General features: G+C 44.1%; 1 protein-coding gene across 2 annotated transcripts in view; it reads right to left on the bottom strand.

Annotated features, from left to right (window-relative positions):
- The window catches only part of rell1 (RELT like 1), a 32,516-nt gene continuing 15,908 nt past the window's right edge, over positions 1-16,608 (bottom strand). For both annotated transcript variants that reach the window (XM_024137253.2, XM_070438757.1), the window contains 6 exons: positions 13,002-13,076; positions 9,997-10,051; positions 3,765-3,992; positions 2,798-2,930; positions 2,341-2,384; positions 1-2,232 (listed from right to left, as the gene is read on the bottom strand). In XM_024137253.2, the coding sequence (XP_023993021.1) occupies positions 2,352-2,384; positions 2,798-2,930; positions 3,765-3,992; positions 9,997-10,051; positions 13,002-13,076 (524 nt within the window). In that variant the 3' untranslated portion in view covers positions 1-2,232; positions 2,341-2,351. The remainder of the gene's footprint in view (positions 2,233-2,340; positions 2,385-2,797; positions 2,931-3,764; positions 3,993-9,996; positions 10,052-13,001; positions 13,077-16,608) is intronic.

The following is a 16,608-nucleotide window of genomic DNA, read 5'->3' as shown; positions in this document are numbered from 1 at the left end:
TTAAATTCTATAGTATTTTATTTTTATTAGTGTCAACTGTCAACATAAAATGGCAAAAACCTTTTCAGTCAGTTTGCTTTATTTCCTAAATACATTTTCATAGGACAGTTTAGAAAGGCAGACCATTGTGATAAGACTTTGATACTGTACAGTCTCCAAAGCAAACATGAGAGCAAATAACAAACACATTGAATTATATTGAATAGGTCAGACACTCCTATTTCACATACACAGATGCTTTTTGGAGAAAATCCCACCCCCAAAAAAGATTGATATTAAAGCTCTTAGATGAAAGTAATTCCAGTTTTAAAATTTGCCAAAAAAGTCTGACATTCCTCAAAAGCCTAAAAGTGGATTTTTCTCTTTTCCTTCATCTGTAAGGAGAGGAGACGTTCACAGGGAATACTTTTAGACTGTTGAAACTCTTTTATTTTTGTTTGTTTTATGTCTGATGCTAGATTTGGATTGGAGTACCGTTGTACGTTGTTCAGGTTTGGTCAATGTAGGCCTACTCGTTGAAGGATGTAAAGCTTAAAAAGTAATCCCTCCCAGAAAACAGTTTTGGCTTTGGTATGGGTAACCATTTGAAACACTGTCTGTTTGAACATACTTTAACATTTGTTTACAATTCATGGCAAATGGGGAGTCAATAGATTAATTGTTACAGTATAAATTACATTTTAAACACATTTGATCACAAGACATTACTTTTCCTCACTGAGAAATATATATTTTTTGCATTGTATAATAATTTTGGTTAAGCTCCTGTTCTAGATAAAAAGCCACGTTTTTTTTTCTCCTAAAGGTAATGTTCATTTATCCAAGTCCTGGACTAAAAAACCTTATTCACCATAGAAAACAAAACATCTGGTGACTTGCAAGTCACTTGACCTCAAGATTCACCTTGAAAAATACAACAAAAATACAACAAAACAAAAAGTCTCACACAAAGTTTACATTCCCACCACATACCACCGCACTCAGAATCAGTGAGAAACACAAGGCAGCTGCTCTATACTAGCTGTTCAGAGGAAGACTGTCTGTGCATCGATCAAGAAAGAAGTGCATTTTAAAGGCCTCCTACTGAAGTTTAAAATGGATTTGTTCAGCTCCTTTGAATAGAAACCATACGTAACATTGGCAAAGAGATGAGTCAATGGCCAATTCAAATAGGTAGTTTCATTGGGGTGGAATCAGAAGCGGTTCCATACGTCACCGTGACAACCAAAAGATTAATGAATTTTTAAAAAAAGGTGATGAGGAAACTTGTCCTCGCTGTATAAACCTAGTTAATGTACTCCATTGGAGTTCTAGAAGGAGGGGGGGGACTAGACAGTCCTGAGAACACCTCATTTACAGCAACGACCTGGGGAATAGTTACAGGGGAGAGGAGGGGGGAATGAGCCAATTGGAAGCGGTCAGTTCAACGTCTAGTGTTGATTTATTTTTGGTTGAGTTGTCAACTAACGTAAAAAAAAATATATATATATACAAATAAATCACTATGTCACTGGAATTATAAATTCCCTTAAGTTGATGACTTTTTGCAAATCCAATTAGTTTTCCACGTTGATTCAACATCATCATAGATTCTGGGGGTTTAAATGACGTGGAAACAACTTCGATTCAACCCGTCTTTGCCCAGTGGGTCAGAGGTGGACGTGAAGGCTAGGTAGAGATTGTACCTTTAGCAGATGTGTATTTGGCTCCAACACAGTGCACCGTTTATTGGCTCTTGGCTCACACAACCCCCAATGCAATCTCAACTTCCTCGTCAGGTGAGCGTTTGTGGTTTTCCTCCTTGGCAGCGGAATCGTGGGAGATTTTTTTTTTTTGACCATTAACGTTGGTGGTGGTTTCCACATCTTTGGTGACGAGAGGGTGTGGGGGCACTACCAGTGACTCACTGTCTGATGAACTGCACAATGGCTCTTTCAAACATGCCATACTTCACACCCTTTTCCGCTACCTTGCCCGAGACAGAGGGCCAGTTTGATAAGAGAGAGTAACCTCCTGTCTTATCTTCATCCTCTAATTCACCATCAACACCGCTGTCTTCTCTCGTCTGACCATCAAAGGAGGAGGGGCACAGATAGGGAGGGACTTACCCCTGGATTACCTCTGCTGCTCTTCTCGCACTGATGCTTCTCTACGGTCTGATTCTGGGTTTAAAAAGTGTTGCAAATGATCATATTTCCCCCCTCGGCTCTCTTCAGGAAGCCATGCGCTGCTCTGTAGAGGAAATGAGGACGTTTCATCAAAAAGGAGTTTGGAACATGTTACTTAAGGAGGCCAAGATACACAGCTTGGATAGAACTTTGGAGACCAATAGAAAGTCACCTTGGTTTCTGTCACTTTGGATCAGCCCCTTCATCGTTCTGCTCCTAACGGAAAGGGGAGGGGGGAAAAAAGAATCACACTTGAGTAAATTACATTTTCAAATCAAACTTTGTCACATGCATCGAATACAACAGGTGTAGCACCTTACCGTGAAAAGCTTATTTACAAGCCCCTTAACTCTTCTTGAACTGCACTGTTGGTTAAGAAAATATTTACCAAATAAACTAAAGTGAAAAATATTTTTTAAAAGGTAACAATAGCGAGGCTATATACAGGGGATACCGGTACCTAGTCAATGTGCGGGAAGTTACAATGAAAAATGCCTCAAATACAGACTATTCAAATACATACAAATGCCTGGGAGTTTGGTCCATGTCACTATAGACAGACCCTATTGAATGAAAACCTTTGTGTCATGGTGTAATATAATCTGATCGAATGTCACCCTCAGACAGACCTGATGTGACTCGGAGATGGTCCTGCTCTCAAAGGCTTCCTTCTCCGTGGGCGCGCTCCCATTGGAGTCTGTGCTGAGCATGGTCCGCCTTTCTCTGACGGGCCTCTCCTTGTCACACTTTGTAACCCGGAACCTGGCAGGGATAGATCATAACACCATGGGAATCAACATGCAACCCGGAACCTGGCAGGGATAGTCCATAACACCATGGGAATCAACATGTAACCTGGAACCTGGCAGGGATAGATCATAACACCATGGGAATCAACATGTAACGCTGGCCAGGGTATAGGATTTAATAACATCCATGGGAATCAACATGTAGACTTGGCAGGTAATTAGCATCATACACCCATGGGAATCACATTAAAACCTGGCAGGGATAGATCATAACACCATGGGAATCAACATGTAACCTGGCAGGGATAGATCATAACACCATGGGAATCAACATGTAAGTGTAAAAGCCCAAACCCGGTCCGTGCATCAGTACCGGTATATTATAAAAAATACAGTATAGTGTGTTGTTATCGGAGCTATAGGACCTCTTGGGCCAGGGCCTCTGTTATGATTCTCACTGAGGAGCCCATCACAAGACATCCCTCTGGCACGGCACTACACAGATTCAATTAATATCAGCTAATGGCTCTTCCCTCCCTGCTCAGCGTGGCCCCGGACGTACACTTCCATTTATCTGGATGAGCTAATGAAAAAAGGGCCAGGTTCCTCTGCATTCAGATCAGCTCCTCTGCAGGACCGGAGGCAGACAGGGCTTGATTCACTTCAACTGGGCAAATGTCTTGCTCTCTGAGAGAGAAGAAACGCACACGCACACCTCTCTCACAGACAGACTTATCGATAGACCACAGGAGGTTGGTGGAACCTTAATTGGGGAGGACGGGCTCATGGTGATGGTTGGAGCGGAATGGTATCAAATTACATGGAAACCACTTATTATCGCTCTCACCTCCCCACGGCCAACACAGTGACCTCTCCGTGGCTCCTCCTGTCTGCTATCCTCTTGGCGGACACACGCCTCATCAGGGGCCACTTCTTGTGATTGCAGCGGTTGCAGACGCTCCTGAGGCCCCCCATGCCGCCGATGGTGTGCAGGTGGTCGCAGGTGTGTTTGGCAAGTCCCGCCGGGACACGAGGTGAGATAGGGGTCACTGGGAGGGTGGGAGTCAGCGGTGGGCTGTGGAGGAAAAGGAGGAGCAGAATGGTGATACAGACACTAGCACAGTCTTCACATCCCTAGCAGTCTTCACATTTTGCTGAGAGTTGTGCAAAGTCGGCAGGCTATTATTCCCAACTCTAATGACCGCTTCCACCAAGTAGTAACTCTGGGCTTGCGACATACGCAAATCAACACATTTTAATTTTTTAAAATGTGTTCTTAACCTCAGACAGTAGAAGACACTCTAGTAGACATGATGGTGAACCCTGGGCCTGGAAGATACATGGTGTGCAGGTTTTAGCTACAGCCCAGTAGTAAACACATCTGATTCCACTAATACAAGTCTAGTCCAAATCATTTTATTTGTGGGAAATATGAGATTCAGTGTTGAGCAGTGACCAAAAAACATAAACCCTGTCCAGACTTCTGCTCTTCATCACCTGATGACCTCCCCTTTGACACTAAATGTCCAAAACTCAAAGTACTGTACCGTTTCGGCCGGCTCCGCTATATATACACACACACTAATTATACCAACCATTAGGATTTAACATCAATAAGGGATCATAGCTTTCACCTGGTCAGTCTACAATATGTCATGGAAAGAGCAGGTGTTCATAATGTTTTGTAACCTCAGTGTATTTGTAAAGTAGAGGAGTGTGTGTGTTCTCCTGGTGTAGAGAGGACTGTCCATCACTAACCCAATGTGTGTTCTCCTGGGTAGAGCGGACTGTCCATCACTAACCCAAATGTGTGTTCTCCTGCGTGTAGAGAGGACTGTCCATCACTTAACCCAATGTGTGTTCTCCTGTGTAGAGAGGCTGTCCATCACTAACCCTCATGTGTGTTCTCCTGGGTGTGAGAGGACTGTCCCATCCAACCCCAATGTGTGTTCTCCTGGTAGAGAGGACTGTCCATCATAACCCAATGTGTGTTCTCCTGGGTGTGAGAGAGGCTGTCATCATTAACCCATGTGTGTTCTCTGGAGCTGTGATCATTAACCCAAAGTTGTTTCTGCCTAGAGAGACTGTCCATCACTAACCCCAATGTGTGTTCTCCTGGTGTAAGAGAGGACTGTCCATCACCTCCAATGTGTGTTCTCCGGGTGTAGAGAGGACTGTCCATCATTAACCCAATGTGGTGTCTCCTGGTGTGAGAGGACTGAACTGCATCACTAACCAGATGTGTGTTCCCTGGTAGAAGACTGTCCATCACTAACCCAATGTGTGTTCTCCTGGTGTAGAGAGGACTGTCCATCACTAACCCAATGTGTGTTCTCCTGGTGTAGAGAGGACTGTCCATCATTAACCCATGTGGTTTCTCCTGGTGTAGAGAGGACTGTCCATCATTAACCCAATGTGTGTTCTCCTGGTGTAGAGAGGACTGTCCATCATTAACCCAATGTGTGTTTCCTGGTGTAGAGAGACTGACTGTCCATCACTAACCCAATGTGTGTTCTCCTGGTGTAGAGAGGACTGTCCATCATTAACCCAATGTTGTTCTCCTGGTGTAGAGAGGTGTAAGGACTTCAAGTGGTGTCAGAGACGCATTGCCGTGGCTGTTTGCGCCTGCGGGAATCAGGGCACCACACTTTTATTTGTCTCCATTACCTTAGCCATTTGGAAATTGTCCTGGAAGCTTTGGCTGATGAAGGGGAAAGTGAGAGGAGGACGAGGGAGAGAGAGAGAGATGCATAGATAGAGGCTAGAGAGGAAGAGAGGACGAGGGAGAGAGAGAGACGATGCAGTAGACTAGAGGGCTAAGAGAGGGAAGAAGAGGACGAGGGAGAGAGAGAGAGATGCATAGATAGAGGGCTAGAGAGGGAAGAGAGGACGAGGAGATCTAGTGAGAGGGCTAGAGGAAATCGATAGTACGAGAGAGAGAGCTCGATAGGGGCGAGAGGGAAGACGTAGGAGAGAAAGCGATGAGAGGGTAGAGAGGAAGAAGGACGAAGTGAAGCGAGTAGATAGAGGGCAAGAAGACAGCAGATAGAGGGCTAGATGAGGGAAGAGAGGACGAGGGAGAGAGCGATGCATAGATAGAGGGCTAGAGAGGGAAGAGAGGACGAGGGAGAGAGAGATGCATAGATAGAGGGCTAGAGAGGGAAGAGAGGATGAGGGAGAGAGAGATGCATAGATAGATGGAAGAGAGGGAAGAGAGGGAAGAGAGAGACGCATAGATAGAGGGAAGAGAGGGAAGAGAGCGACTTGAAAAAAATAGGTTAGTTTGTCGCAAGACACTTCGTCAGCTGAAGAGAAGGAGGGGAAAGTGATAAAGGAGGTATTCAGAGTGGAAGATAAAACTGAGGAGAACAGGAGAACCCACAGAGAAAACATGTAGACAGAGGGATGGTGGAGGAGAGGGATGGAGCTAGCACAATAACAGGGCTGAGTGTGGATTAATGATGAGAGCGAGAGGGGGAAGAGAGCGAGAGAGAGGGGGAAGAGAGCGAGAGCACTGCAGCAAGTCGAGGACAGGAAGTTAACTACCGCATCCAGAGAGAGAGAAACAGCGACAGAGAGAGAGAGAGAGAAAGTGAGAGAGAATGAGCGACAGAGAAAGCAAGCGCGTGACAGAGAGAGAGACCTGGGCCCTGGCAGTTAACCCCAAAAATACTAAAATAATGATTTTCCAGAGAAGATCCAGATCTCAGGGAATTAGACCAAAGTTCTCAATTGGTACAAAATATATAGAGTAGTGTACACACTACAATTACTTAGGTTTAAAAATATATTTGGCTAAAACTAATTGAACCAATTGCACTTTATGGCAGCGAGACAAAACAAGATTACACCAAAATGGGACAAACACCCCATTGAAACCCTGCATGCAGAGTTCTGTAAGATTCTCCTACACGTCCAGAGGAAAACTACAAACAATGCATGCAGGGCAGAATTAGGCCAATATCCACTAATAATAAAAACTCAAAAAATATCAATTCCATTTTAGAATAGTGCCACCCTCTCATATCATTACCAAGCCCTGCAATGCCAAGAGCCGAGCAATGAAAAGAGTCCCCTCATCCAGCTGGTCCTGGGGCTGAGTTCACAAACCTGTTCTACTAACACACCGAAGCCTCAGGACCAGAACATCCAATCAATCAGGATAAACCAAATTACAACAGTCAAAATAAAACTACATTGCTTATTGGGAAGCACAAACACAAAGCAAAATGCAGTGCTATCTGGCCCTAAATCAACAGTACACCGTGGCTAACTATTTGACCATGGTTACTGATCAAAACCTTAGAAAAACCTTGACAAAGTACCGGCTCAGTGAGCACAGCCTTGCCATTGGGAAGGGTAGACACAGGAAAACCTGGCTCCCTGTAGAGGAAAGGCTGTGCAACCACTGCACAACAGCAGAACCTGAGACGGAGCTGCATTTCCTGACAAAATGTCAAAAATATAAAACAATTAGAGAGTGTCATTTCCCCAAAATTGAAACCCTTATTCAAGGTAAAGACCTCTCAGATGAGAGTAGGCTACCCGTCCTGTTGGGGGAGGACGCAGAGAGCTGTGGGTTGGCAGCGCACTACATTGCTGCCTGCCACAAGATGAGGGACAGTGTCTGACAGACCAACCAACCTGCACATGTCCTCTATGCTTATTGTTTTTGTTCAATGTCTGGTTATTTTGACCGTTGGTTGTTACTGTTGTCCCGTTGACAATGTTGATTATTATTAGTTTAATATTGTAAATATCCAAAGTAAGCTTTGGCAATAATGTACATTGTTACGCCATGCCGATAAAGCACATTGAGAGACAGAGAGACCCACACATTGGGAAATGAGTGGTGTCCTGTCTCGCGGACTTTGCCGGAACACCCAACGCCGTGGCCATACGTCATCCTGCCTCGCTATGATTTATTAATCCTGACCGTCACCCCACACATAGAAATACCTCCTCTCCCTTTCTCTCTCTCTCTGCAGTCATCCCTCCTTGTACACGATTTATGGTTGTGAGTGCCAGCACTACCTGGCTCTTCAGATGTATGTATGTATGTATGTATGTATGTATGTATGTATGTATGTATGTATGTATGTATGTATGTATGTATGTATGTATGTATGTACGTACAACTACTGTGATTATTATTATTTGACCGTGCTGGTAATTTATGAACATTTGAACATCTTGGCCATGTTCTGTTATAATCTCCACCCGGCACAGCCAGAAGAGGACTGGCCACCCCTCATAGCCTGGTTCCTCTCTAGGTTTCTTCCTAGGTTTTGGCCTTTCTAGGGAGTTTTTCCTAGCCACTGTGCTTCTACACCTGCATTGCTTGCTGTTTGGGGTTTTAGGCTGGGTTTCTGTACAGCACTTTGATATATCAGCTGATGTACGAAGGGCTATATAAATACATTTGATTTGATTTATGTATGTATTATTTGAAGGACAAGGCCCTAACTATGAACTGTAAAGTCAGACCTACTTTCCATTCACAGCAACAAAGACGTTCTCAATTAAACTGTCAGAGGTCACGATTATGAATCAGGCTTCTGTCCCGTCTATCCTGAGCTGTTTAGTAAGTGAACGGTAGTATAATGTAGGGAGCTGGAGTTTCATTTCCAGTCTCTATGAGATGACTGGTCCCAATTGCACAATCAGAATGACCATATAAAATGTTAGGATCATATTGATATTGTGAGTCGTAAAAGTCCTGGCCTTAATCCAAACTCACCAAGCTATAAATGATGTCTGAGAGACCAGCTTGACTTCCACCTAACCACACCACTTCGTCTCCATTTAAAGGGACACCATTGCCATCTAGTGGCTTGGAAAGTAATCACACCCAAGTGGTACTGTATCCTTAGAAACCAGCCCTTTGGTGGAATTTCTGAAAATGTTAATATTCATTTAAAAATGTAACTAGGCGAGTCAGTTAAGAACAAATTCTTATTTACAATGACGGCCTACCGGGGAACAGTGGGTTAACTGCCTTGTTCAGGGGCAGAATGACAGATTTTGACCGTCAGCTCGGGGATTCAGTCCACCAACCTTTCGGTTACTGGCCCCTACGCTCTAACCACTAGGCTACCTGCCGCCCCTACGCTCTAACCACTAGGCTACCCTGCCGCCCCTACGCTCTAACCACTAGGCTACCCTGCCGCCCCTACGCTCTAACCACTAGGCTACCTGCCGCCCCTACGCATCTAACCACTAGCTCCTGCCGCCTACCTCTAACAACTAGCTACCTGCGCCCTACGCTCTAACCACAGGCTAGCTCCGCCCTACGCTCTAACCACTAGGCTACCTGCCGCCCTACGCTCTAAACCACTGGGCAACCCTGCCGCCCCTACGCTCTACCCACTGGGCTACCTGCCGCCCCCAGCTCTAAACACTGGCTACCTGCCGCCCCACGCTCTACACCACTGGGCTACCTGCCGCCCCCTACGCTCTAACCACTGGCTACCTGCCGCCCCCTACGCTCTAACCACTGGGCTACCTGCCGCCCCTACGCTCTAACCACTGGGCTACCTGCCGCCCCACGCTCTAACCACTGGCTACCTGCGGCCCCTCCCTCTAACCAGGCTACCTGCCGCCCTAGCTCTACCTTGGCCCTGCCGCCCTACGCTCTAACCACTGCTAACCTGCCGCCCCTACGCTCTAACCACTGGGCTACCTGCCGCCCCTACGTCTAACCACTAGGCTACCGCCGCCCCTACGCTCTAACCACTAGGCTACCTGCCGCCCCTACGCTCTAACCACTAGGCTCCTCCGCCCTACGCTCTAACCACTGGCTACCTGCCGCCCCTAACGCTCTAACCACTAGGCTACCTGCCGCCCCTACGCTCTAACCACTAGGCTACCTGCCGCCCCTACGCTCTAACCACTAGGCTACCTACCGCCCCCAATAGGCCTCAATGTTAATGACATCAGACAACATTAAGAGAGGTTGTGAGTTACTTAAATGTCCCCTTTCAGATTTGATGTATATTTAAATAGTGCTGATAAAGTTTTGACTTCGGGTAGTCAGCAGCAGCATAGTTTTATTACAGAAGCCATGACAGGATACTTACCCTTCTGAGTCTATGCTGTTTTCAGGAACCATGGCTTGGAGAGCATCGGAGTTTGCTGTGTAGACAGAGAGAGGAAAAATATGGCGTAGGGGAATTAGCGAGGAGAACGAGCAAGCGACATCAAAAGGGTGAAACATTTATTGGAATATGGTTGCAGCCGATAAGCCCCAGACACAATTAAACGGTGCACTGCATTCAATTAACGGGAGCACATTCAGTCCTGGGAATATAACCTCTGGTAGGCTGCGTCCAAGCACAGGAAACAATGCATTATGAAAACAACAGCGTCTCCCTGAAATGTAGGACACATTAGGACTGTAATTAATAAGCCATTACTAAGACAGAAAGTATGGCACAAGAGCATAACAGTGGACAGGTTATTTTATATTGTACTTATCAACATGACTTTCAAAGAAAAAATGTTACACATGTAAATGACATCGTTAATAATCTAGAAGAAACAAGGGCAAATGTCAATGTGGTTCAAGGACACATGATTAGCGGTATAGGCACATATAGTGCCTTCGGGAATTATTCAGACCCCTTGACTTTTTCCACATTTTGTTGCCTTTAAAAAAACTCTTAAATTGTTAGTTTCTTCCCCCTTCAGTAATCTACACACAATACCCCATAATGACATCACAATACCCCATAATGACATCACAATACCCCATAATGACATCACAATACCCCATAATGACAAAGCAAAAACAGTTTCAGAAATAATTGCCAATTTATTCAAATCTAAAAACAGAAATACCTTATTTAGTTAAGTATTCAGACCCTTTGCTATGAGACTCGAAATTGAGCTCAGGTGCATCCTGTTTCCATTGATCATCCTTGAGATGTTTCTAAAACTTGATTGGAGTCCACCGGTGGTAATTTCAATTGATTGGACATGATTTGGAAAGGCACACACCTGTCTATATAAGGTCCCACAGTTGACAGTGTGTGTCAGAGCAAAAAACAAGCCATGAAGTCAAAGGACTTGTCCCCAAGAACACAGTGGCCTCAATGATTCTTAAATGGAATCACCAAGACTCTCCCTAGACCTGAGCAATTGGGGGAGAAGGGCCTTGGTCAGGGAGGTGACCAAGAACCTGATGGTCACTCTGACAAAGCTCTCGAGTTCCTCTGTGGAGATGGTTGTCCTTCTGGAAGGTTCTCCCATCTCTGCAGCACTCTACCAATCAGGCTTTTATGGTAGAGTGGCCAGACGGAAGCCACTCCTCAGTAAAAGGCACGTGACACCCACTTGGAGTTTGCCAAAAGGCTCCTAAAGACTCTCAGAACATGAGAAACAAGTTTCTCTGGTCTGATGAAACCAAGATTGAACTCTTTGGCCTGAATGCCAAGCGTCACATCTGGAGGAAACCTGGCACCATCCCTACAGTGAAGCATGGTGGTGGCAGCATCAAGCTGTGGGGATGTTTTTCAGCGGCAGGGACTGGGAAACTAGTTAGGGTCGAGGGAAAGATGAATGGAGCAAAGTACAGAGAGATCCTTGATGAAAACCTGCTTCAGAGTGCTCAGGACCTCAGACTGGGGTGAAGGTTCACCTTCCAACAGGACAACGACCCTAAGCACACAGCCAAGACAACGCAGGAGTGGCTTCGGGACAAGTCTCTGAATGTCCTTGAGTGGCGCAGCCAGAGCCCGGACTTGAACCTGATCGAACATCTGGAGAGACCTGAAAATAGTCATCCAACCAAACAGAGCTTGAGAGGATCTGCAGAGAAGAATTGGAGAAACTCCCCAAATACAGGTGTGCCAAGCTTGTGGCGTCATACCCAAGAAAACTCAAGGTTGTAATCGCTGCCAAAAGGTGCTTCAACAAAGTACTGAGTAAAGGGTCTGAATACTTATGAAAATGTAATATTTCAGCTTTTTATTTTAAATAAATTACCCCAAAATTAAAAAAAGAAAACTGTTCATGCTTTGTCATTTTGGGGTATTGTGTGTAGATTGATGAGCGGAAAAAACAACAACTATGTTATCCTTTTTAAAATAAGGCTGTAATGTAACAAAATGTGAAAAGGTCAAGGGGTCTGAATACTTTCTGAAGGCACTGTATTGGCCAACACTTCAGTGGAGAATAACTAAACCCATAAAGATGAGGAAAGACGTGTGGAAACATCGGAGTCACCTCCGACCGGACTTCACATGACCATGTGTACGTCCTGTTTCCTCTAGTCGGTCAAAATAAGCCCGATTTCCCCACAAACTAGGACTGTGTACTACCCTAGAAGCCTACCATCATATTAAAATGGCTTATCATGACCAGAGGGCATTTCAACACACCTTTGTGACCACCTGGAAGGAAGGAGAGTATAAATCAGTATTACGTCCCTCAGGGTTTGTGCAGCGTGCCAACGTGAGCAGGAAAAGGCTTTGACTTCCTATTTCCTCATACATCAGGCAATACGGCCCTATCAAGACTGACTCGCAGAATGTAGGCGTGTGCACGTGCGTAGGTCACCTAATGAGGGTGAGTCAATGGCACGGTACAGTTGATGTCAATATACTTGTGATAACCTTGTTATACAATAGGATGATGGGTAATTCCACCATTGTAGGAAGCTACTGTGTTTACAATCTATTGTAACCATACAGCAGCTCCAGTAATTAGTGTACCATGTAGAACCACAGACCTACTCACCTCCCACCGGATGTTAAACAGCGACACACACACACACACACCTCCTCCTGTAGCTTCAGAGTGTGAAAGACAGTGTGACGGGAGAGAGAGACAGCTCAGCACCAAGTGGTCTAATATAACCATGAGAACTGTTTAGTGATCCATAGACACTAGTTATAGTATTGTTGTCAGGAGAGAGGAGACAGTAGAGTGGTATATAGACACTAGTTATAGTATTGTTGTCAGGAGAGAGGAGACAGTAGAGTGGTATATAGACACTAGTTATAGTATTGTTGTCAGGAGGGAGGAGACAGAGTTATCCACTATCCATAAACACTCAGTGGTTACTGTATTGTTGCCTAGTTACCTTCATTCTTCATGATGTAATGAACAATCTTTCCCACGGTGTCGTCATTGTCCTCGCTGTAGGTGTCGTTCAGCTCTGTAGAGAAACACACATTTACAAAAAAAAAGAGCTCAATAAAACACTGGAACACATTAGTCATCGTCGACATGAAAAGGCTATCCCTAACATTCATCAGAAAGGCAAAACATGCTACCAGAGATGAAAAGGTACCTGACCAGACAGATGTTTCATCATCATAGGGCATTTATGTAATACACTGTGGGTCTGTCACAACACACACAGTTAGGGCTGGGCGATATGGACAAAATATTATATTGGATATCAAAATTGGACTGTAATTTGTTTTTGAATAATACAAGTTCTAAATTTGCTTTATGAGTAGTGAGTGATCCCTAGGGTGGCAACACATACATTAAGTGATTTTAAATGAGTCTTTATCCATTCTGATTGTATTATACTGTTAAATTCAACCCAAAATCATTTTATCAATTTCTGCATTTCATGCACTCATTTGAGATTATTTCCACATAGAGCTGCATAATATTGGCAAATAATCTAGGACTTATTTTTAACCAAATGTTGCAATTGGACTTGCGATTTAGAGCAAAACACTTCGGTGAACTGTTGGAATCATGGAAATAGAATGATTATTCTAAAATTAGAATATATTTTTTTAAATATATTAGAAAAGTGTGCACTTTGAATACAGTGCTTGACATGACAAGGAATGAAAATCCCAGGGACGAGTTAGTGTGACAGGGTAGGAACCAAAGTGTTGATAAGTGTTTTCTAGGGGACCCTATAATCTTTGGCTACATTAAATTCTCATAGCTACTTCATGTAGCTAACATATTTTGCTTTGTTTATTCCTCTTTGATTTAGAAGAATCTGTGGAACAAACATGCTGATTTTAGGTCTATACCATCCTTGGTATTATAAGGCTGTATAGTGAATTACATTTGCTCTGACTCAATACATTTATTAGCTAGCGATTAGCATTAGCAGCTAACAAGATTTAGGCCCAACTTGCTAAGAAAAGAAACTAGCTATTTCCAAACTAGTGTAATTCTAGAATGATGGTGGATTTACATTAAGAAGCAAAGTAAAAACGGCATTGTTGATGTCAGCAATGTTACAATGTAACAATGTTACCATGTAGACGGAACACAAGTGTCTCGTAGTTGAGGACCATCTAATGCGCTCCTTGAGAAACAGGGGGCGGGGCTAGGTCGGTGTGGAAAGTGGCATATATATATATATATATATATGAGAGAGCGCGAGAGACGTTACACACTGCGTATCACTTTTAACAAACCAAACATTCAAATACCGGTATAGAAAGTAAAGTAAAAACCCAAACTGGTCCGTGCATCAATACCGGTATATGGTAAAATGCGGTATACCAACCAGCCCTATACATGGTATATTAAGTTCCTCATATTTAGGACATTCCTTATAACACCATAGCAAGGCGTATTGGTATTGTTGTAGTAAACTGGAGCAGAAGTAACAGATGAGGGCTGTCTACACAACGCACACAGTGTACACACACACCTACACAGTAGATACACACTGTATACCTATGCATACACACACACCCCTCTCAAGAGCCATAACCTTCCTGTCGAACTGTTCCATGAGTCCGTGAGATATACATATCATCTGATACCGGAGGATAAGCCTTAGGATTGAATGGGGCTTAAAGGATAAATGACACTCTGGTAGATGCGCTACTAGCCTGTCTTTGTTTGCGTGGAAGGTCTGTTGCCTGGGTGACCCAGAGGAAGGTCTGTTGCCTGGGTGACCCAGAGGAAGGTCTGTTGCCTGGGTGACCCAGAGGCCGACAGGTCTGTTGTGCTGGGTGACCCAGAGAAGGTAATGGTGGCACCTCGCTTATAGCACTATATCACAGCATTTAAGTTAATATATTACCTTCAGTGTTATCTTGTTGTATCAGCCATCCATGTTTTGTGATTATTGCTGTCGTAAAAATATGATTAATAATCTTGTGAGAAGTATACTAAATCTATTGAGTAGAAAAATGTAGGTTAAAGATGGATAGTAAATTATATGTTGTCTGTCATGCAGTCAAATTGTACAATATAGCGCTGTCCCACAAAATGTGGGCGTATACAGTTGAAGTCAGAAGTTTACATACACTTAGGATGGAGTCATTAATACTCTTTTCAACACTCCACAAATGTCTTGTTAACAAACTATAGTTTTGGCAAGTCATTAGGGCATCTACTTTGCGCATGACACAAGTATTTTTCCAATAATTGTTTATTTCACTGTATCCACATTTCAGTGGGTGAGAAGTTTACATACACTAAGTGGACTTTGCCTTAACAGCTGGACAATTCCAGAAATTATGTCTGGATTTAATCAATCAATGTTACTGTCACATACACATGATTAGCAGATGTTTATGTGAGTGTAGCGAAATGCTGTTCCGACCATTAGTATTCTAGAAGTAATCTAACAATTTCACAACTACCTTTTACACACAAGTGTAAGCAATTATAAGAATATGTGACATATAATATATGTGAGCGATGGCGAACGGCATAGGCAATATGCAGCAGATGGTATGAGTACAGTATAAACATATGAGATGAGTAGCGTATGTAAACATGATAAATAGGACTTTATTACATCCAATTTCACTTATTAATGTGGCTAGAGATTTGAGTCAGTATGTTGGCAGAAACCACTGAATGTTAGTGATGGCTGTTTAACAGTCTGATGGCTTGAGATAGAAGCTGTTTTTCAGTCTCTCGGTCCTGCTGGATGCAGCTGTACTGACCTCGCCTTCTGGATGATAGCGGGGTAACAGGCAGTGGCTTGGGTGGTTGTTGTCCTTGATCTTTTTGCTTCCTGTGACATCGGTGGTGGTAGGTGTCCTGGAGGGCAGGTAGTTTACCCCGAGTGATGCGTTGTGCGACCTCACTACCTCTGGAGAGCCTTACGGTGTGGCGGAGCAGTTGCCGTACCAGGCGGTGATTACAGCCGACAGGATGCTCTCGATTGTGCATCTGTGTAAGGTTTGTGAGTGTTTTTGGTGACAACCAACTTCTTCAGCCTCCTGAGGTTGAAGACGCACTGTTGCGCCTTCTTCACCACGCTGTCTGTTGTGGGTGAAACCATATCAGTTTGTCCGTGATGTGTACGCTGAGGAACTTAAAACTTTCCACCTTCTCCACTACTGTCCGTCGATGTGGATAGGGGGTGCTCCTCTGCTGTTTCCTGAAGTTCCCGATACTTCCTTTGTTTTGTTGACGTTGAGTGTTGAGGTTATTTTCTGACACCACACTCCGAGGGCCCTACTCCTCCTGTAGGCCGTCTCGTGTTGTGGTAATCAAGCCATCACTGTAGTGTATCTAACATGGCTTTATGAAGCTTCTGATAGGCTAATTGACTAATTTGAGTCATTGGAGAGTGTATCTGTGGATGTATTTCAAGGCCTCCTTCAAATCAGTGCTCTGCTTGACATCACGGGAAATCAGTCAAGACTTCAGAAAAATATTGTAGGCCTCCAAGTCTGGTTCTCCTTGGAGCAATTTCCAAATGCCTAAAGGTCCAAGTTTATCTGTACACACATAGTCGC

This window comes from Salvelinus sp. IW2-2015, unplaced genomic scaffold (assembly GCF_002910315.2).
Source record: "Salvelinus sp. IW2-2015 unplaced genomic scaffold, ASM291031v2 Un_scaffold1139, whole genome shotgun sequence".
In the NCBI taxonomy this organism is placed as follows: domain Eukaryota; kingdom Metazoa; phylum Chordata; class Actinopteri; order Salmoniformes; family Salmonidae; genus Salvelinus; species Salvelinus sp. IW2-2015.
This window is presented reverse-complemented; position numbering and strand designations above follow the sequence as displayed.